This window comes from Larus michahellis, chromosome 19 (genome assembly GCF_964199755.1).
Source record: "Larus michahellis chromosome 19, bLarMic1.1, whole genome shotgun sequence".
NCBI lineage: Eukaryota > Metazoa > Chordata > Aves > Charadriiformes > Laridae > Larus > Larus michahellis.
The window spans coordinates 1609739-1633550 of NC_133914.1; the positions used below are offsets into that span (position 1 = coordinate 1609739).

The 23812-nt window shown below is 57.3% G+C and overlaps 1 protein-coding gene across 1 annotated transcript; it reads left to right on the forward strand.

The window, feature by feature from the left end:
- Positions 1 to 21419: 21419 nt before the first annotated feature.
- Positions 21420 to 22253, forward strand: LOC141733238 (gap junction beta-5 protein-like). The gene has a single exon (XM_074563356.1). The coding sequence runs from the start codon at positions 21420 to 21422 to the stop codon at positions 22251 to 22253; it is 834 nt and encodes a 277-aa protein (XP_074419457.1).
- Positions 22254 to 23812: the final 1559 nt, after the last annotated feature.

Below are 23812 nucleotides of genomic sequence, written 5' to 3' on the forward strand. Positions count from 1 at the left end.
GCCCAGGAATTTGCCCTGTTTAGCAGAATGCTGGCGTAGGCTGGCAGAGCATCTTCTGCAGGCAGAGCCCACATCCACGTGTTCACGTTCGTGCTGGAGCGTGTCCAGAGAAGGGCAACGGAGCTGGTGAGGGGTCTGGAGCACAGGTCTGGTGAGGAGCGGCTGGGGGAGCTGGGGGTGTTCAGCCTGGAGAAAAGGAAGCCAAGGGGAGACCTTCTCCCTCTGCAACCCCCTGGAAGGAGTCCCCGCAGAGCCCTTGCTCTTGGCCTGCGCGCTCATCGCTGGCTGGGGAGAGCCTGCTCCGCCGAGCTCCACAGGAGTCCTTGCGAAGGAATTTGGATCTTGGGATTGTAGAGGAGGTATTATTTTTTTTTTTTAATTGATTTTTCTTTCCCAAGAGGAAAACGCCAGGCCTGCAGGTTTCGAAGTGGGTTTTTCAAAGTGGGTTTCTCATCAGCAGTGCCATTAGGGTTTTATTTTAATTGGTGTGGCGGTGCCCATCTGGCTCCATCGGCCAGACCCCGCGATGTGGCATGGGAGGGCGCTGAGGGACGTGGCTCCGGAGCGGCACTGCCAGCTTCCCTGCCGCTGCGCGGGAGAGCTTCCCGGGGCAGCTGTGACCACGGCGCTGACCCGAGCGCGGGAGCTGTGCCAGGGGAGAGCAGAGCCCGCGCAGCTGACTGGGGACTCGGGGGATGCGCGCGTGCCAGCCATCTGGAGGGGTCATTAGCAGTGCGCGAAGCCGGGCCGCAAATATTGTGTGCGTCGGTCGGGTGGTGTGAGCCTTCGCCTTGCGCGGGGGGGGTGAGCTGGGTCGGGAATGAGCTGCCGCCACCACGGCTTCGTGCTCCGGAGTGGGGGCGGAGGGTGGTGTGGGGGCTGCGTGGGGGGGGCGCAGGGCCGGGGAGAAGCTGCAGCATCCTCCTCGGGAGCCGCAGCATGTGGCTGCTGCGGACAGGGCTGAGCTGTAACCTGTCTTGTTAGAAAGCAGAAAGTCTCTCACAAATGGATTTCCAATTTCCCGTCCGCCTGCTTAGCCGAGACAGATTTCTTGCTTTATAATTACTTTTTGGGTACTTACAGGATCTGGTATCCAGGCAACTTGATGCCTCTTAAATCCTCTTGCAAATCTGGTTGTTTCTTTTTTTCCTGTTGATTTTCAGGTGTTGGAGAAACATCGGCCAAACTCCTGAGGCAGAGACTGCTTTCTTCACGGCTATTTCTCTCCCCCAGAGTCCGCTGGGTAGACGCGATGCTGCGTCAGCGTTTCGGGGGTCCGGGTGCGTGGTGCAGCAGCTCCCGCGGGTGCTGTCTGCCCAACCTGGCGGGGCACCGGCCACGTTCGCAGCCCCCGCGGGTCTGCGCGGCAGCTCGTCTCATTGCTGATAAGACGCTGGCCAAAGCCAGCTCCCGCGGGACATGCAGCTTGTTTCCCCGCAGCATCCCGAGGCAGCGATGTCCTCCTGCGGCTGCACGAGCTGTTTGGGCACATGCTCAGAACCTCTTGATTTCTTGGGGGTCGTGACCATCTAGGTCAGGGCCAGGTTGTAAATGCTTTTATTAAAATGGAGCCACAGTTAATCACGCCGGCGAGCACTCTGCGGACTGTCCATCACGGGGCTGAAGGTGACACAGGCACAGTCCCAGCGGTGGCAGGGCTGCGCGGGGACCGGGCTGTCACCCCGTTTAGAGTGATCACCCCGGCGATCTCTTCATGACCGTGCGAAGAACACGGGCAAGTCAGTGCACGCCGCAAAAGGTTACGCACTGACATGCACTCAAAGGCTTCGACCTCTCTTGGGCAACGCATAATTTAATTAAGTTTCCCCTGACTGTTCAAATGCTGGAATAACTTGGAAATCTGCCCGCAGGTCACATCCCGGCTGCTGCTGGGTGGCCCGTCCCGCTCACCAGCCGTCACAGCGTTTTCCCAGCAGGGTGGGCATCCTTCAGCACAGAGCGCTTGGGCTCAAAGCTATCGCTTGTGGTCACGGTGGCAGCAATTAGGCCACCAATCAATAACCTAATACTCTCATTTACAGTCATTACGGACTGTGGATCTAAGCATCTGCTTTTTGCTAATGAGTTTAAAAGTTGGCTAAATATGGCAGCCCTGCTCTCCTGGAGAAGGAAGCAACAGGAGTTCGATGCAGAACTGGACTCTGGTGAACACGGCATCAATTTTCATTAGCAAGCTTCTACAGTTTCCCAACGAAACCAAAATAGATGGGGAAAGGGAGGGTGCTGCCGGGGCGGGGGCACTGCTGCAGGCTGCTCAGGGCTTGTTTCGGTAGCCCAGCTTCCCAGCCCTGGCACGGGAGTCCCAGACGGCTCTGCTGGGGCTGGCACCAGGGGTCCCAGCCCGGCTTGTGCTCAGCACTCCCTCGGATGTGCCTCAGCTATAGCACTTCTCCGCTGTCACATAGATCTTTTAATCTAGCGAGGAGTCATTTATTTACACCTGCAGGCCTCACACGCTGGCTACCATGGGGATGCTGGAGTTTGAAAAGGCCTATCATAGATCTGTTGCAGCTTAGAGGGAAGGGAAAAAGCTTTTCCTTTGCCTTCTCTCAATGACTATAAATGTTTTTTTTCTCTCGGAGGTCACGGCTCACAGGGGGCTGGCAGTTGATGAGCTGGTGTTTGACCTGATTGATGGAGACCTCCATCGCCTGCTGTTTCCCGAGCCCGCTGCGCCGCGGCCATCGGCAGAGCCCAGAAACTGCCCCTGGATCCCGCACGGGAGGTCCCTGGGTACCAACCACCCAACCTGCATCCTCCCAGCACCGTCGCTCACTGCCGTGCTGGAGAAAGGCTGTCCCGACTCCGCGGGCAGTGCTGCTGCCTCGTGACAGCGGATTTTTAAGGCAGGGGGGAGGGCGAAAAAAGTTGAAAAAGAGAAGCGCGGAGCCATACATCTAAATCCTTTCACCGATGATTTATATTCCTAACTTTGACAAGTCCTTATATAACTGGAATTAAGCTCCAGCTGTATTAAATCTTCAGCGAGTTAGGCCTGCAGTGATTGTATTCCCTTGGAGATGAATGACCCCCCACCGGCACCCCCGGGTCCCCCCACTTCCAGCCAGAGCCAGCTGGGGTGGCCACCGCAGAGCCGTGGCTGCTAGCCCGGCCGGGCTGCGAGTCAGGCCGTGATTGTTTTCATGTTGGCTCTGCTCAGAAGGGGACAAAAAGCAAAGCTGAAATCTCTTCTGCAGCGCAATCGCCAAAAAATGCCCCGACACTGGAGTGGCCGCGCTGGTTTTGTGCCGGTGTTGTAAGACTAGCTGACTGCTGAAATGCCTCCCAGCAGCGCAGCTGGGATTTCAGCAATGCATGCCGCAAAATGCTTTCTGGTTTTCCCCGAAGAGCGTTTCCAGGTGAGGAGGAAGCCGACCGGCTCCCCGCGGCAGCACAAGAGCCCCGTCATCTCGGCGGCACCCGGTCCTGCTGCAGCCAGGGCCCCATCCTGGGCCGCGTGGATGCGTTCAGAATCTAACCAGGGACAGTCTTATTGGCCTAAATCAATATTCTTTTTTTTTTTTTTTTTCCTAGGCAGGCTAACAGAATCTGTAATTAAAGGAAAGATAGCATTTGGGAAGGCAATTATGCAAAGACAAATGTATTTTTAAGAAAATGCAGAACGATTTTGAGCAGCGAGCCTGGCAGATCTCTGCTCTATCGCCGTGCGTCTCTCTAAGGTCTGATGGTGCGAGTTGCTCCGTGTCCTGCCCACATGCCACCAAACCCCCTGCCCGGTGCCCCGCAGGGCGTTAAACCCGGGCATGTTCCCCGGGGTCTCGCTGGGCAGGGGCTGGAACGCTCCGCACCTCGCAGAGCCCAACCCCTCCTGCCCTCAAAGCAGCGCCGTTATTTTCCTGATAGATCTATTTCTGCAGAATACCAGACAGCACGTTTTTCAGGAATTTTGTGTTTCTCAGGGCAGGTTAAAACAGCAGATAAAAGGAACCATTTGAAAAGTCCTTTCTCCTTTTCTTGTGCGCTCTTCAGTGAGGCAGACTGAGGCATTACCAGCTGTCAGGGATGTTTTAAGGCACGGCCTTCTCTGGATAAAAGCAAAGTCCAGACACAGGATTTGGCTTTCAGTGAAGATTTCTCTTTCTGAGACGTTCCTCCCGGGCTGCCCCGGTGTGGACCCACGTCCCCGCCGCGCGTTACACCCGCTCACAGCCGTCTGATCGGGACAAGGTTATGGACGGCCCCGTGCTGAGGGTGTTTGTACTGGAGCTCCTCAGGGGAAATTCTGGTGAGCTTAAAAAGGAGAAAATCAGTCTTATTTTACAAGGTGATTTTTTTTTCAGTACCTATAGAAACCTACAGATCCAGAAGGTTCTTTGCATGACTGAGGATAATCGTTGCACACTTTTGGTAGCTGCGCCCTGCCAGATGTGCGCAGCTGGCGGGCAGGGATTTGCATTAATTGCTTGGGAAGGTTGGGTTTGGTGCATTCCTGGGGCTTTCCAGGGACCCCCAAACAGCATTCTTGAAAGGGTGAATAACTGCGAACTGACCTAGGGAGGCTGGAATAGTGGAAAACCTCTTTCTCTAAAATAGAAGCCCAGCGGCTATGGAGCAGGGGGGAGTTTGGCAGAGTTTTGTGGGGAGGGAGGTGGCCAGGAGGCTGCTGGGGGGGACCCAGCGCGATGCTGCACCCGCCGACTGCCCGAGGGTGGATGTGCATGGAGGTTTGTCTGCTCCAACTGGGGTCCTCGGCAAGGGCTGGGGGGCGGGGGGGGCTGCTGGTCATCGGAGCGAGTCCTGGCAGGGGGAGAAGTGAATCAGCAGTGGTTGGGGCCAGGGAGCGACCGCCTGAGCCCTGCAGTGCGCTGGAGGAAGGCTGAGCGCTGGGTAGAGCTGCTGCAAGCCTCCATAGCCGGCGCTCTTGATGCTCTTTTTAATACATGTATTAAAAGGGTGATAATAAGCAAATCCGTCAGTTATGCAAATGAGTGGCAATTGCATCTTGAAGAGCATCCCACAGTTTAATTACATCATAATTGCAATGTAACACTTTAATTACCATATGCATCACAAAATCATGAGCACTGTTTCTAATCTCTTCACTAATATTTCAAATCAAACAGATTGCACAGGGCCCAGCATTGCGCTGCACTACTGCAAACAGAAATCCCGAATATATCCTAAGGCGGCAGCGATACGGGGGTCTGGGGGTCGGGGGGCTGTTCTCAGCATCCCCGCGCGCCCGTGCCCTTAGCAGCTGGCCGGATGAGTGTCCTTGGCCAGCGTCTCAAACCGTGTCCAGCCCTCAGGGGTTTGCAGGAGACGGTGCTGCGGCTGCCGGTCGGCGGGGAGCGGGGCAAGGGCAAACCCGGCATCGTGGCCCCACTCCGTCTCCATCCCTGCCCATGCCAGGGGTGGCCACTGCAGCCGGGGGAGGCGGCTGTGCGGGTAAAGGGATGAAGATTTGTAAGTGGCTGTGTTGGAAGAAGCGGTTTGATGAAAATGCTGCCCTCGATCCTCCTTTCCCCTCCTGGCACAGGAAAACGAATTTCACATTCTCCTTCTCACCCCTGAGAGGGAAACAATAACGGTTTCTGGATCACGGCTTTAGCTGGGGACCAGCGAATTTGATTTAAACCAGTTTATTTTGTAAATCTTCCCAGTATGCATGCTTTATTTTTCCTCCCATCCAGCTTCTTTCTCTCCCCCCATAAAGGGACATCGAATAAGTGACTTAAGGAAAATAACAGATGGGCTTAACAACGGCCTAGAATTGATGACTGGGGCCTCGGAGAGGAGTGCTCTCAAGCAGAGACGTGTGCGATGGAGTGATGGATGGTGAGAGAAGCGTGCCGGGGAGGTGAAATCCCTCCCGTCTCTGCGGCGGTGCCTGTGCTGTGCCAGGAAGGGGCTCAGGGCAGATCCCGGTGCCCGGCTCTCCCGCTCCCCGAGGAGCCGCGGGACGGGCTGGCACACGGAGCGGGGCCGGCTGCCGCCCAGCCCTTCACATCACCGCTGCCTTTGCTGCGGGTTGCAAATTGCTGGTTTGCTTTGCCGTGAGCTGGCAGTGATTTAAAATCATCCTGTGCTAATCCATATAAATTCTTTTAATCGTGGATTTAATCTTTTAAGCGTGCAGTAATTAAATTACATGCCAGTCAGAGGCACATCAACGTAACGTGTGAGGTTTGTGGCCCCGTGGGCAGCGGGGGAGAGCTTTGGGACAGCCAGCCCCGTGGCCAGGACGTTGGTCACTTGCTTCCTCCACCATTTCCTTGTTGTTATTTTTTCCTCTTCTCTTTTTCCCAACCCCTCAGAGACCCTGGGAGGGGATGCGCTTCTAGGAAGTCAAAGGTGGGTGTCAGCTCAGCAGAGCAGGGTGAGGAACATCCCGGGAGAAGATGCTTCCTCTGGAGCCCCTCTAACCTCCCCAAAACCTCCCCTCGTCCCTTGGGAGCCACGTTGCTCCGACAGCATCACCCCAGGCAGGAGCTGGCTGCGTCCCGGTGCCGGAGGCACATCTCCTGCTCTCTGCCTTTGCAGACGCCGGGAGAAGGAGGAGGAGAAGATAAAGCTCCAGCAGGAGCTAATGGCTGGGACAGGGCCTGCAGCTCTCTGTATCCTGGGGTGCCCTTGGAGAGAGCTCCTGAGCTCCCCGTACCACTCATGATCATCTGTTCTTCTCCTTCGCTCTGCGGCTGTTGTCCTCACTCGCCCAGCCGGACGGTGGGGGGTGCTTTGGTGGGCTGGCATTAATGGAGGAAAATACCGTGACACGAGAAGCGCATTAACAGATTAAACTTTGCGGTGGGAAGGGGAAAGTAGAGCTGAACTGCTAGGTAGAGAGATGACTGGCTTTGGGAATGTGACAATTACTGTACTTAATATTTTTTTTAACATTAAGAGCCAAATAGGAGCATATATTTAATTCATTAAAACAGTATGAAGTAGTTCCCTCCATCCCAATGCACTTAATCGGTGCTCTATAGAGAAGTATCGGGAAATAAGTGTCTCCTAATGAAAGGGTCCCTGTAAGGTCAGCCTGCTGCTTGTTAGCTAATCGGAGACTTATTTGTTTTGCAAATTGGTCTCCCATTTTGAACCGCTGTGCAGTAATTTCCATGGCGGGGAAGCAGGAGAGAGTTCACGGGGCTGTTTTTGAAGCCCTCAATCTGTCATTGGGAGGAGGATAAAAATAGCCTGGGAAAGCGAAGGAGCGGGCTGCTGGGTTTGTTCCAGGCGATCCAGCCCCATCTCCCACAGCCGGGGACGTCAGGAGCGAGGGGTGGCCGGCGGGCTGTCGTGGGCAGTGGCACTGTCCTGTGCGCCCGGGGAGCGTGTGTGACACCTGCCCTTTCCAGCGCTGCCATCAGCATCGCAGGGCGGCGGCGCTGCCCGGGGGTTGTGTGGTCCCCGGGGGTCCTGCTGCCCGTGTCCTCTGCCCAAACACCTGCAGCGTTAGAGGCACAGAAATAGGCTCTCTGTGCACAGAAACATGTCTCCTGGGACCGCGGTGTGCCGGGTGGGTCTGGCAGGAGGGGCTCCGTGGGAGCAGGGGTGGTTTGGGGCAGGGACACAGGGATGCAGGGACACAGGGATGCAGGGCACAACCCCGCAGCACAGCAGGCTACAGACCAGGAATTGTGAGACATTTTGGGCAGGGGGTGAGCGGCATCAGCACCCCTTCTGCGCCCAGAGAGCCCGAGGCAAATGCAAAGCCTGAATGAGCTGTTTAAGCCGTTTTCCTTCTCTCCCCGAGGCAGCTGCAGCTCTGGCTGCTGATCTGAAGCGCGGCGGGTTCGCTGTACCTGGGGGTTCATTTTTATCTCCGCAAGCTCACGTATAGAGGAGGCGTCTCCCACCGCGTCAGCATGGGTGAAGACCCTTCTCCCTTGCTGGATTCAGTTGTTTATTCTAGAGGTGCGCAGGTGGGAAGAGGCTGGTTGAGGAGGTGTCCCTCGGCACCACGGCTCCCCTGGGACAGGCATCTCCTTGCTCCCTCCTCCTGCCACCCCCGGGGCACAGCCCTGCGCGGGATGGGACGAGGGAGGGCTCTGCTTTTGGGAAACAGGGAAGAAACCTTGCTGCTTTTTTTTATTTTATTTTAAGTAGCAAAGCAGAGTGATGAGTAAATTGGGCCTGTCATCCTTTCCTTATCGATTCCTCACCTCGGGTTCAGCAGCTCTCCTTGCCCAGGCTGCGGGTGATCCAAAGACTGATGCCCGTCGCTGCCAATTTTGCTCGGATATTTAGAAATCGGGAGCGAGAGCAGAAGGCAGAAGCTCCCTGTGCTCATGCTGGGGCTGCCTGCGGCCATGCTGAGCAGCCGCCCCGGCTCTCCGGTGACTGACCCGGGGCACAGCTCTTTGGCCGTGAACTTTTGGCAGTGGCTTTCCCCCGGTTTGAGTGCAGGATGACTGGGAGCACTGGGAGCAGACCCGGCTGTCCTGACTGCTCTGCGCTTTCCACTTGGCAGCTGCTCCTACATACAAGGGTGCAGTGACGAGGTGGGAGAAATAACCTTCTTTTCCCAGTGTCGTAGACAAAAGAAATAGCCTTTATTTTTTCCCCCTAAAGTAATAGTCTATAGCGTAAAGAAAGCATTCCACTGAGGCAGAATTTTTTTCACAAATGTCATGGAAAAGGAGGAATTTTGGCAACTGTATTTGAGTGCAAAAGAGAGGAGAAAGTAGATTAATTTTGAAAGGTTATATTGATTGCAGTCAGGCATGAACCTGCAGGAAGGAGCCCAGTGCAGCTGCCCACCCCTCGCTGTGGGGATGGGGGAGCGAGCTGCTCTCCTCTCCACGGGGCCATTTGGCTTCAGCATCTCCCCAGGACACCGAGGCAGCCCCAGCACAACGCACCATAAACCCTTAACGGCGAGGGACCCCCGGCGCCTGGGAGGGACCAGCTCTGGCTTCTGAAACACACGGCTTCATCCGTCAGCGTGTGAGCTCGGGGTCGGTGTCGAGAAGTTCCCCAGGAGTAAAGCGAGGAGTGAACTTTTACGGGACTTCTATTTCTCCGCGAGAGCCCTCGGGGCTGCCCCAGACACCTGGGAAGAGCTCCTGGATCCTTCAGGATAATGAAGCTGATTTCCTGCAGCTTTATTGAACCAGCACAAAGAATGTGCTTGGAAGGAGCCTGGGAATAACGATGCCTCTCCCAGCCAATTAATAACACGCGGCCTGCTGCCTGCGACCCGGCTGCAGCTACGTTGGGCTGGGCTGCTGCGCAGGAGACCAGAGGTGAGATCATGCTCCCCCTGCAGTGGTGGGAGATTGGCAGAGAGCAGGCGGTTTGTCCTTCTCCCTGGCGCCGGTGGTTTCAGTGATGAGATCCTTGCGGGGACAGGAGTTCGGAGAGCTGCGGCAGAGGGAGGGCAGGCTGCCCAGAGCACCATTTCCCGCCAGGCTGGGGGGGAGGTGAGGGCCCGACATGGTGGTGGAGCAGGTCAGGTTCTGTGGGGTCCCTCCAGCCCAGCCCTGGGGCTGCTTGGGGCTGCAGTCCCAGCTTGGGTCCGCTCCCGAGGACATGGGGAGCTGGATGTGTTTAGAACCTCCAGCTCCTCAAGGAGACCTGCTCAGTGCTTCTTGGTGCACCCTTCCAGCATCTCCAGAAACCTTGAGTTTTGTTAATTCCTGGAGCGGTTTGTAAGAACCAGAGACAGACAAGTCAGAGATGAGCAGCAAAGGCAGCCTGGGAGTGTGGGCTGCACGAGGAAAGTCTTCTGGTAGCAGATGGGAGCTGTGAGCATCACCAGGTGAGTTTGATGTCTCCTTGGTTGCTCCTCTAATGTTTTTAGTCCTTGGGATAGCTCTGCTGACTTGGCTTCACATCAGTACTGATGGACCCAAGCGCTTGTTGAACTTGCATTACGCTGTCTGCCCTGGGCATCAGCCTTCGCTGTGGGGGCTGGATGGACCCAGACTCTTGGGGACTCATTCTTTTTCCTTGCCACCAAGGCAGCTCTGCTTTCTACTCATGGATGGGATGCGTAGCAACTTCCATCTTCTTCCAGGGCAGTGGGGTACAAGCTGGCAGCTCTCCCAGCGGCCACAAGTGACCACTCGCCGTCATAACTCATGGGATCTTGTTTTTCTCATGAGGACTAGAGTATGGGGTAAAGTTGCCCAAGCGGAAGACAAGAGTCATAGTCTCTCTCAAGAGAACATGAGATTTTTAAATCCCAATGATGAAAGCTTCCTCCTAGAACCTCTTTTTTCCTCTTCCCTAGGCTACAACCTGCCTTTGGCACCAACGCAGGTGCATGAACGGTCCGTCTGCTGCCTGCCATCATCTGAGCTACGGCATTTCCCACAGAAAGCATGAACCAAGGCTGACCTTCCTCCACGTGCGAGAAGCGAAGAAGTGTGTATATATGCACACACATCTCAGTCTCCACGAAGCAGTCTCTGAGCTTGAAAGCCATCTTTGCAGGGTCGTGCCCCGCAGCGTGGGGCCGGGAGCAGCTCTGTCCCTCGCTCGGCGCAGCCGGCCGGTTCCCCGCGCCGCCCGCGCGATGCCGGGGCTCTGGGCTTCAATTGCAGGAGGAGGAAACGCTTCGCCTTGATCAGGAGGGATAAGAATAGCGAGCGGCAGGCGGCGGACGGTGGGGTGCGGATGAAAGGCGGCTGGCTCTCATTCTTCCCACGCCCAGGGCGATCTGCCCCTTCTTTTTTTCGAGCCATAATTGCATGCCACGCCGCAGATGAGTGTCGCACTCCACCAAAGACGGAGCGCCGCGAGGCCAGGGCTCCGGGCTCTCCGTCAATGAGCAGGGAGGCAGGGAGGATGCTTTTGATCCCGCTCTTCTTCCTCTGACGTGCTGAAGAATCATTAGGCTCTGAGGAAGGTATTTCTCTGGCTCGAGCTTTCTCTTGCTCTGCAAAGGGGACCAACTGCTGCTCTGCCATTTCGAGAGGGCGGAGGGCCCCGTGGTGCCGGGCTGTGCCGGTGGCCTGCACAGCACCAGCCCATCTTACAGAAGATGCTCGCTGGCTTCCAGGCCAACTTCAGACCCAAAACCAACATCTCTGAGCCCTTGGCAGTGCCCAGACATCACGATGGTGGCCCTTCCTGACAGCGGTCCCTGGCTTTTGGTGGCTTCTGCTCTTAGATGCCGTGCTGGAGAGAGCCTTGTCTGGGCCACTGGAGCCCTTTGAGGTGGTGTGGCACCAAGATTTCCAAAACCAGCAGCCGCAGTGGGGCATTGTGGCTTCCTACTTTCCCATGTTTTTCAGGTGCATCTTCTGGCTTTGCTTTGATTAATTTAACACACGCACACAGAGCATAAGGAGGCTCAAACCTCCATCTCCAGCAGCTGAAATCCAATAATTACCCAGCGTAACCCACCTGGAGAAGCGTTCTCAGCTGGCCAGCAGATTGTGAAGAAATTCACTGTATCCTTTAGAGCAAGAAATTATCCTGGAGTGTAAGTTATGACTCCGGCAGCCTTACAGGTACAAAGAATAAAATGAAAAGGGTGGGTGAGAGTGGAGATTTAAATGATGCGCTAGAAAACTCTGAGCAGGTGACACCTCAACCCGAGATAACTTTAGCAGGGGGCGTGTGTGTCTTTTGGATGAAGGGGACATGGCAGCCGTGTTGGAAGGAGATGAAAGGGAAAACCCTGACACTGATGGTAACAATAAATGGGGCTGGAGGTAGAACAGCAACAGGGAAGCCTGCGTTGCCTCGGGAGATTGCTTGCAGGGGGTGATGTCCTGCAGCTCCATCCCCTTCGGCAGAAGTCTGGGGGCTCCCGGGGGGCTGGGGCTGGTGCTGATCGGCTCCGTGTCATCCCTGCTCTCAGGTCCAGCTCGTCGAGCTGCTGTTCAAGGGAGATGCCAGGAGAGCCTGGGTCCTGAGAACAGGTCCGGCGGGTGATGGCCGAGACCTTCTTCCCCTCAAAAGCACCCTGGTTTGGGGGAAAACCTCACCCTGCTCGCTTGGTTTGCTGTGCCAGCCTGTCCCTGCCCCTCTGGGGACAGTGTCAGCGTGCGCAGGGAGCGCCGTGCAGCCGCCCCCGCTCAGCCAGGCGCAGGATGGCAGCTCCGTAGGGGGCAGGCTGATGGAGTGGCTGGATCTCCAGCTCATTAAGTGTCCCACTGTGTTTGCTGTACATCCCAGACCGGCACCTAATGAATGTCGCGGAGCCCTCCAGGTTAATGAAGAGGCGATGAGACGTGGAGGGAGCCCTGGGGAGATGCCGGGAGGATGTGCTGGGACACACGACAGCCGCAGGTGACCACAGGAGCCCGGGAGCGTCACCTCGTCTCTCCTGGGGCAGGAATCTCCCACTGAACTCCTCCGATGCGCGGCTCCTCCCTGCCTTGGCGCGATGCAGTTTAACTGAGCACGACATCATCCCTACAGCTGGCTGGTATTTGGGGTGTGTGTGTGTGTGTGTGTGTGCTGTTTTGTTCTATTTTTAGGAAATGCCAATATGGATTGGGAACTTTTTTTGGGTCTGGGAGGGAAAAGGTCAGCTTGAACAAATTTCTCAACCTGAACTGAAAAAAGAGAGGGGCAAAAGAGTTTGCTAGCTGTTTTCCAGACAGGCCCGCTCCAGCTTCAGCTGGCAGCTAATTAAAGTGCTGACATTTTAAGACACGCTGATGTGAAATCTCTTGCTTTGAGCCAAGTCTGGGCCCTTTTCAGAGTTCAGTTCACACATTTGCTGCCCGGAGTCCCCGGGAGCAGCGCAAGCAAATTAAGGGGAGGTGATGGGTTGCTGTTAATCTAGTGTTTTTCTTAGAGAGTGAGCAAGTTTTTAGCCTTTGGAAGAATGCTGTAATGTCAGGCTGCCTGGGCAGAGATCTCCCAAAAAAGCTGTGCTCTGTAGCAGAGGTGCTTGTGGGGGTGCTTGAGTTTTGGCTCTGCTACGTGTTACCCTGCTCGGGCAGGGAGAAGAGGGGAGGGGGAGTCCCAGCCCCATGGGACGGGAGGCAGAGGCAGGAGAGCAGCCCCTGACCCTGACACCGTAGCACCACCCCAGCAGCTCTCACCTACACAAGCAGAGCAACGCCAAGTCTGTCTGTGCCATTTTCCAGATGGAGGCTTTTGGGATGTGCCCAGGACGGGAGGAGCGGGTGGGCTGCGGCAGTGCCGTGCCGTGCGTCTGCCGCCGGCAGCACAGAGGGGAGACGCGGGCTGCGAGGCCGGGGCTGGCTGGAAGGCAGCGAGCTGCAATCAAGAGATGTATTGTGGCGGTTGGGCTGCCTGCGCAACGCAGCATTTAGGAGACAAAGCGCAAAAGTCAGCTCGGCTCAGCGGGGATGCAGGAGGTGGTTTGGGGGAAGGAGACCAGTGGGAGGGGGCTGGAGGCAGTGGGGAGCAGGCAAAAGGGGAAAGAGCCCGACTGATCCCAGCTGCTGCAAACAGTTCCTGGCTTCAACCCAGTGTTGCAGGTCTGGGGGGCTGAGACACCACCCCGCTAAGGATATCCCCAGGCTTGTTCCCAGAAAGGACCCGTCCGCACCAGCCCGAGGGATGCTGGGATGACACAAATAACTCCTGATGCAGCGGGGCCAGGGGGTGAGCGAGATGCCAGAGGGGTGGATGGACTGACAGATAAACAGATCTCGGTAGGCTGCTCTGGAGGGAGGGGTTGATCAGGACACAGGAGAAATAGCTGTTGGGAATGAGGGGAAGCACCCTCCTGAACAGCGTGGTCCGAGGGTTGCTGCAGGGCTGACAGTGCTCCCCCTCTCTGTGGACATGAAGGGGTTTGTGTGGGCACTGCCGGGGGGTGTTTTCCCCCCCAAGAGTGGGTCCAGTGACACCATTTTGTCCTCGCCCACCAGCAGGCTGTGCTGGGCAAGGCAGAGGGACACCCAGCCCCAGGGATGGGAGAGGGGCCGGTGGGTCCCGCTGGGCTGCGAGGGGCATGTACGGGGATTGATCCCATGGGTGAGATCTGCAGTGTTGGGGGGAGCTGGCCGGGGGCGTCCCCCCGGCACAGGGGGCTGAAAGGCTTGTCCGTCTCGGTGCAGAGCCCTGTTGCTGTCACAGCCCCGAGCTGGCTGGAGGTTACAACTGCAAACGCTGCCCTGGGGTGAAACGCTGGCACTGGGATGCAGAGCCTGTCCCCGGCAGAGGCTTTGCAAGCCAAAGCATCCCATGGCCGGGCATTTTGGGGTGGCGGGTGGCGGGTGCCAGGCAGGGTCTGCCTGCTTGGGGTTCCCAGGGCACCAAGTTGGGGTGCATTGGGGCATCTTAGCCCCTGCTGCTGCTCTGCCTTCTCCCACGTGAGCAAACCTGCCCATCCCCTGCCCTCTCCAAGGTTAATCCTCATCCGCTTCTCCCTGACTGTGGGGCTGCAGCCCCCAAGTCCCCACATCGGATGTTCCCCTGCTCCCCCTTGGACCCCTCTGTCTGCCGGTGGTTGGGAAAGCACATGCCCAATCTGCAGGAGAAAAATCTTCCTTTTCAACATGAAGGGAGCTGGCAGGTTTCTGGTACCGGCAGGGGAGGGGTGGGTGAGCAGCATCGTTCAGCTTTGAATTCTCTCTAAAGCCCCACTCCTCGTAGCCATCCCTGGCGTGGGGTGGCCGGGTGCACGCTACCCTCACCGAGCAGGCACCCACGGAGCCAAGCACGGCCGCGCTGGTGCCGGGGAGCAGCGAGCGGCCCAGTGGCATCCAGCTCCCTGCTCCTTATTAAAAAAAATTAAATATATTGAGAGAAACTATTTTATTAGCTCAGCAAAGAGGCTAAGCGCCGTGAGCTCCGCCATGCAGCCCTGCCGCAAGGTTGGTGTGAGGCTGAAGGTGAGCTGGGAGCCTCTCCCCGCCAGAGACATTTTCTGCTCCGTCATCCTGAGTTTTCTGCTCCGCTTTGCCAGACTGTTCCAGGGAAGGCGGCCGGCGCCGCACGGCGCGTTCTCCCAATGCCATCTAGCGTCTGCTCCGGCAGCCCCAGACAGTTATTTTAAGGCATCAGAGCTTATTTATTGCAGAACGATCTTTGAGGGCCAACAGGCTGCTCGGGCTGATTATTAACAGTGGTACCTGCAGCGTGGATAACTAACTGGTGGGTGCATGGGTTGAGCTTGATTATTTTTTCTGTTGCTCCCATTTCGCGCTAAAAGCCCACCCCGGCAGGATGGAGGGCGAGGATGTGACGACATGTCCGGGGTGATTAAAGTCTTTCAGCCTTCAGCCACTTGTCTTCTAGCCCCGACATCACCTGAGGTTTAATCACTCAGAAAAGTGCTGTCATGTCCTATTGTCACCGTATTGGGAGCACGACCTCTTTCCCGTTTAGCTGCCATTTCAAAATAATACGACTTGCCAGGGGACCAGCATGACTCAGGAGACTGGTAATAGGATATAAAGACTTTGACCGGCGAGTCGCGCATTTGAATGATGCCAAGGTCAGCAGCAAGGGCAAAGATGTCATTTGCACGATGATTGTTTGGCCGAACGACCCAATAGAGGTAACTGGGCCCCTTTGCAGTGGTCAGCAGGGGCTGAGGGCTGGGCTAGACTCTGCTCCCACTTTGAGAGCATCCCGGGACCCCGACTCCTCCCCGCCTGGGTTTAGGACCAGGTGGCTGCCCACGATCCCCTCCAGCTTATGAGTTTGCCCTCCACGTTATTCCCTTGCCACCATCGCGGGGACGTGGTCTGCACAGGCTGGAAACGCCCTTATTTCTGTCCTCTCAGGGGCAAAATGCCACAGCAGCATCTCCCCTCTGAGCCCCCCTCACTTGCTTCCCAGCACAGAGAGAGGTTTTGCAGGACAGGCGTGCCCTGTCCCCCTGCTCACCCTGTCCCCTGCTCTGCTCATCACCATCACCTACCATGATTTAGGTCCCTACTAACCTCATCCCCATCCTCAGCCACCACTGACCATAGGAATTTATCTCCTTGGTAGCAAACCATCTCATCGAGTCAGTTTGATTCCATGATTAATTAAGCTCTTCCTAGAAATGAGGTTACTGCCTGCAGTCTCACTTATAAATATTAGCAGATTAATGGGTCCTGGCCACGTTAGATGGCCGCTACCAGGCTGGGCTGTGCAGGGTTTGCCTGCTCTCATCCAGGCAGTCCTTGAATGCGGGCTTGCCATAGGAGAGCTCCTGAGCAGACCCAGTGTCTCTGCAAACCACCATCCTGGCTACGTGAAGGAGACCTGCACCAGGGGAAGCATTAATATCGGCGGCTCTTAGGGCAGCTCAGGCTTGATGCTGGAATGAGGCAGCGGAAGGTCCTTTCAATGCCGGTGCTGGGGGGTACGAGGGGTACGGCATGCGGCTGCCGCTCCCCTTGCCCTGCGGCACCCGCAGGTCCAACCGCTGCAGCGTCTACTCCGTGATGCTGGATCCAGACGCCTTGGCCAGGCGACACCGCTCTCCCTGGGGGCTGCAGCCCCCTCCTCATTAACACGCTGCCCTCAGCCCCTGCTGTGCCAGCAGGGCGGTTTAATTGCTGCAGCTTCGTTAGCAGTGCCGCCTTGGAACAATAGAATCATAGGGACCTTTAAAGGGCACCTAGTCCAACACCCCTGTCATGAGCAGGGACATCTTCCACTAGATCAAGTTGCTCAGAGCCCCGTCCAACCTGACCTGGAATGTTTCCAGGGATGTGGGGCATCAACCACTTCTCTGGGCAACCTGGGCCAGGGGCTCACCACCCTGACAGCAAACAATTTCTTACTAATCTCTAATCTAAATCTCCCCTCTTTCAGTTTAAAACCATTCCCCTTTGTCCTATGGCTGCCCTCCCTGATCCAGAGTCCCTCCCCAGCTTTCCTGGAGCCCCTTGAGGGACTGGAAGGTCTCCCCGGAGCCTTCTCTTCTCCAGGCTGAACCCCCCCAGCTCTCTCAGCCTGTCCCCACAGCAGAGGGGCTCCAGCAGAGGCTGCTCTCCATCCCTTCATCCCCAGCTTGTGTGCATACCGGGGGTTGCCCTGACCCAGGTGCAGGACCCTGCACTTGGCCTTGTTGAAGGTTCACACAGTCCCACCTCTCCAGCCTGTCCGGGTCCCTCTGGGTGGCACCCCGTCCCTCAGGCATGTCACTGCACCACGCAGCTTGGTGTCATCGGCAAACTTGCTGAGGGTGCCCTCGATCCCGCTGTCTGTGTCATTGATGAAGATATTGGTCAGGATGGGGGAGCGCAGGATGCAGCACAGCGGGGAGCGAGGGGCCGGTGGATGGGGACAGGGAAGGGGGGGCACCAGGGCTGAGCCGAGCACGGAGCAGTCTCTTTGGCTGCAACAGCCACGGACCCTCACACAACTTTCCCTGGGGTTTAGCCAACATCCAGCCCGCTCCGTGCGTTTGGTTTTCACTAATCTGTTTGGGTTTTTTAATTATCTGCAAACAAGGTGCCTTCTTCTTCGAATAGCAATGGCTCCGGGTAAAGGGAGCGGCGGGCGGCTGGTCTGTGCAAACAGCGCTTCCCTGCCGCTCACCACCCGCGCTCTGCCTTCACCCAGGGCCTATTTTTCTGTATTTATCCAGCATCGATAATGGGATTCCGCCCTGCTAACCAGCATCTGCATGCAACAGCACCGAAAGCAGAAGCGATTCCTGCTGAGTTAGTGTGTAAAAGCCTCTGCAATCATCTTGTGCTACAGACCTGAAGGAGGGTTTAAATATAAGGCTCTTTAATAAGATGAAAACAGCCCTTTCCCCACTGGTTGTCTGCTCGCTCTTTCGCGCCGTGGGAGCCCTGGGGTTGTGGCAGGGCCCGGCTGTCTGTGGGATGACAGGTTTCCCAACGCGCCGAACAAGTCCCCTCCCTGCACCATCAGCACGATGGTGGTAACAAACGAGTCGTGTCCCCCCCCCTGCACCATCAGCACGATGGCAGTAATGTGGCACGAGCCGGAGGAGCTGGAGGAGGCAGCGGCTCAGCACCAGCCACTGCTGCTCCGGAGCAGCTGCTGGCCGTGGGTGTTTGGGCTGTGTCTCCCAAAACTGCCTCAGTTGAAATTTATTTTTTTTGCGTCAAAGGACCAAAAAAGCTCTGTATTATTATTATTGTTGTCGTTGTTGTTGTTGTAGTTGTTGTTGTTGTTATTTTACAAAGTGGAAAAACTTCTCCTGCAATTCCAAAACCTTCAAGGAAAAAGCAACGTGCCAGTGGCCCAAGGAAGCGTTTTGCTTTTTTACAGCAACTCCTGCCTGACAACAGCAAAACTCCCTCCGAAGTGGGTGGGCTGGATGGAGATGCCCCACGCAGAGCAGCGACATCCTCTGACGGCGGGGAGAGAGCGCTGGTGGTCTCACCTGAGACAAGCATCGGCACAAAGCACCGGCGCCCTGGAGGAAACCCCAAAGCCTCAGTGTGTGCAGCAGGAAAATGGGTATAATCCTATTTACCTGCCTCCTCTGGAGCTGGCTGTGGTGTTTGATTCATGTCAGGAGCTTGGCTGGTGACTCTTGGATGAATGACGCTATATAAATGCAAAGTGTTATTAATATTTCATGTTGTAGTGAAAATGTACTAATGGGGCTTGTTCCTGGAAGATAAAGTGCTGCCATTAATACACCTCCGCGTCCCCAGCACCGCGGACTTGCGCTGGCTGGCTGATTTCAGACGGTGGAGGGTGCAGCCTTCGGCACCCCCCTCTTCTGCCTGTGGGAAATGGAAATCTCCAGAAAATGTAAGGGGTGGGACGGCAGGTCTGGCTGCGGGAGCTCGGTGCCCGCCAGCCCACAGGGAGAGGACATGCCGCGAGCCGCTGGCTGCAGAGCAGGTGCACTGGTAGCCACCATGGCTCCTGCTGGCTGGTGTCAGCCCTGTCTGCTCCCTGGGAGGGAGCGATGGTGGCGGAGCAGCTCCTGCCTCTTGCTTCGCCTCTCGCTGTGTTTTTCTCCCTCCCTGTTTGTTTTGTGCCTCCACCAGGTAGATGGGGGCCGATCTCCACTTCGGCTTGGCCAGAGAGTTCTGACCGGCGGGACGTGGGGGAAAGCTGCGTGGTGGCCGCTCACCTTCTCGTCCTGCCATCGAAGCAGGGCAGGGGGACAAGGGGGGCACGGTGGCTGTGTCCACACTCCCAGGAGGGCCGTCGGGTGCTGTGGAGGAATGGAGGTGTGCTCTGCTCAGAGCCCAACGCCAGCAGAAACCGCCCATCACGTCTGGTAGCTCCCCAAAAGAGGGGATTTTAACCCAGAAAGCCACAAGAGCGCCTCTGGACACCCGCAAGCCTGGGGGTGCCTGAGGCAGGACATCCCCCCCTGCCACCACTGGGATGGGTGCTGCTCCGTGCCCTCCCTGACTGCCCACGGGGGGGACACAGCCCCCGGGAACCCCCTTCCCGGCACAGCCACCGCACAGACAAGGTAGAAAAAAAACCAAAAACAACGGGCTTGTTTGATTTCAAACTGCAGAACTCTTCCCTGGAGCCATCCGCAAACAGTGGTAATTTACTTTACAGCTGTTTAGATTTGTTTCTCTACATTTTTTTTAAAACCCAGCGGAATTGCAAATGAAATGTGTGTTTGCTCCTCAAATGACTCCGGCTGTACCTGAGCTCTTGCACCCCACGCGGTGGCACCCTCTCCTTGGACCCCCCACCCATCTGACCCCCACCACTGTTCTGTGATCCCCGGGGGCCAGGCATCAAAAAGGGGGTTCTCTGACGTGGGGGTTCATTCTGGGAGGGCTCCTGGGACGGGGTGGGGGGGTTAGTGATGGGAAGAGCCAGCTCGCAGATGAAGGGAGCCCAGGAAAAGTGGTTAATTAATTCCCAGTGAAATAATCAACTGCCGCCCACTCGTCCGAAGGTGGGGAGGGATAAAGGCTCTTCTTAAGTTGCTGCCGTGGTGCAAAGTTTGGGTAAAAAGGGATTATAGAGGGAGGTGTCCCACTGCCTCGGGCAGGGGCTCCCAGAGCTTTGGCCATGTCAGGTCTGAGCAAGCAAAGGTGGCCCCAGGGAGGGGGTGAAGGGCCCCCAGGCCATGCTGGGCACCAACATCCCTGCGGCAACTGGCCTCGAGCACCCACCCCGCACCCTGCTGTGGACGGTGGCAGGATCGGGCCCCTGCACCCTTTGCCCCAGGAAATCTGGCACCTTACGGAGCACGTGGGGATCTGCCTCGAACCCCATCCCTTCCCCCGGGAATCTCCTCCTCACTCCCAGGAGCCCAGGGATGACTCACGCGGCGCCAGTGTCTCTCACACCGGGCGATGAGCTCCTGCCGTGGGCAAGCACCGACCGGCAGCAGCGCCGGCCTCGGCAGAGGGACACCCCGCAGGTAAGTGGCATGGAAACACTCCTCTGCTGCTGCCCCCCGCCCTGGCGAGGTGGGGCTGGGGCTGGGGAAGATGCGTCTGCTGCAGGGAACATGCCGCAGAGCCTGACCTGACACCGGGGTGATGGGCGCATGCTGGGCTGCTGCCACAAGTGTGAACGGGGAAGGAGAAATCTAGGCGTTGTGTTTGTGTCCCTGGGGATTACCCCGGCGAGACGGGAGCTGCCAGCTCCCACTGGAGGTATGTGCCTGGGGAGCGTCTGTGGCCCCCCCAGCCCTGAGAGACGGCGCATTGCAGTGGCCAGGCTGTGCGGAGCAGCGGGATGTGTTCACCCCAAGACCTCTGCCAGCCAGGGGGAATATTGTTATTTTACTGATAGGTAAAATGTTTAAGGAGGGTCAGTGCCAAATCCAGCCCCGCATGGGGTGCCTTTATCTGGAACGATGCAATCCAGGGTCAAACCAGCTGCTCGGGTTCCTGGCGCTGGTACGGGGTGCGATCGGTCTCAGCTGACAAAAATTGGGTTTTGTGGCTGCCCAGCCCTGGGTCAGCACCTTGGTGTCGCCCAGGGCTGTGCAGCCCCCCCAGCTCGCCCGCTGGCTCTGCCCTGTGGTGCCAGCTCGCCGTGCTGTGCCATGCCCGCCGTGCTGCGCCGTGCCCGGCATGGCCTCCCCGGCGCATGGGCACGGCACGGGGCTCGTCGGGGAGAGCGGAGGCGATGGCAGATTCCAGCGATGGGAGAGGACGCGGTGAGCGCTGCCAGGTGAGTCATGCTCCAGCTGCTCCTATTTGTCCTCTGCCGGGGCCAGGCCTGGCAACGTAAGGAAAAATTAATAACAAATACCTGGGCAACGAGGCGAGAGATGGGGCGGGCGGTCCAGGATGGCGGCAGGCTGAGGAGCAGGGCACGGAGCGTAGCTGGCAGCGGTTGAAGGATGCTTTTTCCACGGCAGAACCAGGAAGTTTTGCGGGGTCCCCGCGACCCCGCAGAGGAGGACGGTGCTCTGTGGAGACGCCCAGACCAGGTCTGTGATGAGGCACGTGCCACTGCGTGTCCCCACGTGTGAGCAAAGGCCACAGATGGTTCCCCGCGGCCACACGGGCAGGAGTGCGGCTCGGTGATTTGGGGCACGTGGGTGCTGTGATGGGGACCTCTCACTGCTGCTTCCCTGTCACTGTATCTTCTCTCTCCTCCCAGGTTGATAACAATATCAGGGCACCATGAACTGGGGGATGTTCGAAGGGCTCCTCAATGGGGTCAACAAGTACTCCACAGCCTTCGGCCGCATCTGGCTCTCCCTCGTCTTCATCTTCCGCCTGCTGGTCTACGTGGTGGCAGCCGAGCGGGTCTGGAGCGATGACGACAAGGACTTTGACTGCAACACGCGGCAGCCGGGCTGCACCAATGTCTGCTACGACCATTTCTTCCCCGTCTCCCACATCCGCCTCTGGGCCCTGCAGCTCATCCTGGTCACCTGTCCATCCCTCCTGGTCATCATGCACGTGGCCTACCGGGAAGCCAAGGAGCAGAGGCGCCGCGCTGCCGGCGGGGACAACTGCCGCTGCATCTACCCCAACCCTGGCAAGAAGCGTGGGGGGCTGTGGTGGACCTACCTACTCAGCCTTATCTTCAAGGCTGGTGTGGACATGGTCTTCCTCTACATCTTCTACCGCTTCTACAGGAACTACACCCTGCCCCGGCTGGTGAAGTGCGAGCTGCCCCCCTGCCCCAACGTGGTGGACTGCTTCATCGCCCGGCCCACCGAGAAGACCATCTTCACCCTCTTCATGGTGGTCACCACCTGCATCTGTGTCATGCTGAGCCTTGTCGAGGCTGCCTACCTGATTGGCAAGCGATGCCGCGAGTGCGTCCTGGCCAGCAGTGAGGACAGCTGCGGGCACAGCCAGGACTGCGTCCTCTCCCGCCCCGAGCCCGCGGGCACCGGGGCACAGGTTTTCCATGGGGTAGATGTGGACTACAAACTCCCCACGGCCTCCATCCCCCCCACGGACTCCAGCCCCACCACGCTGCCCGAGGAGGAGGCTCTTCTCTAGAGCTGCCCTGGGGAAGGCAGGAGCCACTCGCCTGCCCTGCACCCTCCTCCTCCTCCTCCATCCCCCCAGCGCAGGAGCTCTGGGGGTGGCAGCACCCAGGAGTCGGGCTGTGCCCGAGGGCTCTCTGCCTCTCCTGTCCTGGGGAAGGCACATTGCATCGTGCTGCTGAATGAGGGGTAAACCCAGTGCTGTAGGACACGTGTGGTCCCCAAGAGCTGGCAGGGACAAGCAGCTCCGCGGCGGCTGTGAACCAGCAGCGGTGCCCGGACGTCAAGGCCGTCCCAGCCGCGATGGCTTTAACCGATCGCGAGGGTATCCTGGCAATGAATAAAAATTTCTGTCCCTAAGAAGTGGTGGCCAGAGCGGTTGTTCTGCTGCTCCTTGGGCACAACGCTGCCAAGAGGGGAGTAAGGGCTGCATCCCCCTGGAAAGGCATCGCTCCCACGGCCGGCTCCGGGCTGGGTTTGGACCAGCCACGGTGACAAACCGCTGGCCGCAGGCTCTGATCTGCTGGAGAAAAACCGCTGAAAATTGGAGCAGCCCCGGGAGCCGGGCATGAGCGATGGCTTTGGCGAGCGAGGGGGAGCGCCAAGGCCGGGTGGGTGGGTTTGGGGATGCGCAGGGTGTTACGAGATCTGTGCTGCCTGCGGAAGGGCTTGTCCTCGCACCCAGCAAGTCAACAACAAAACTCTTGCTGCATTCGCCAGGTACTGGATGTAGGCGAGCAAGGAGGACAGCTTAATTATCTCCCTGTAATCCCTGGCTTTAAAAGAAATAAATAAATTCTTGATTTACGATGGGCTGCTGGGCACAGGCGGGCACACCCAGAGGCGTGAACGTCCCCGGGGACCCACGGGTGGGAGTTTTAAACATGTCACAAATTTTCAAACTAGCTCGGAGGTGGTGGGGGAGAGGGGCCAGCCAAGCCAGGACGAGCCCCTCTCCCTACCCCTCACCCTACGTAAGCAGCACTGCAGGTGTCAGGGCCATTTCAGGCTGATGCTATTGTCGTTAATCACACTCATTAGCTGAGTGGGGACAGGAGCAGGTGCCTGGTGCAGCAGCCACCGCAGCAAAGCGCAGGGTGAGGATCCGGACGGGCAGGCAGAGCCCGCCGTGGGCTGCCGGCTCTTCCTGCCTGGCCAGAGAAAAACACCCCAGCAAAACAGCTGAATAAAGGAGAGGAAAAACACCCCAACCATTGATTAAACAATAACATTAAATGGCAGAATATGATCTTGTTTATTGCTGTAATATGTCGCGTTCTGCCGTGACTCAGGTGGTACTGCAATTTCTAAGGCCATCAACGGTAACTGAGCATTAGCCGGGATGAATAATTAACAATAATTTCATGGCAAATGCACTCGTAAGTAACATTAACATTGAACATGCAGCTCGATCTGTTACTGGTTTCGCTTTATTTAGAGGGTGCGATTATTATTTTTTCCATGAGCACCGGCACTCCCCGGCTGTGCTGCAAAGGAAGCGGTCGCCGGGGGGGGAGATGCCATCACCCCGTCTTTTCAGACCAGGGCTGCTCACTGCAGCTGCTGCCGCTT

What these genes read in the sequence shown, in the direction of transcription:
- LOC141733238 (XM_074563356.1), top strand. Translation starts at nt 21,420, where the DNA reads ATGAACTGGGGGATGTTCGAAGGGCTCCTCAATGGGGTCAACAAGTAC.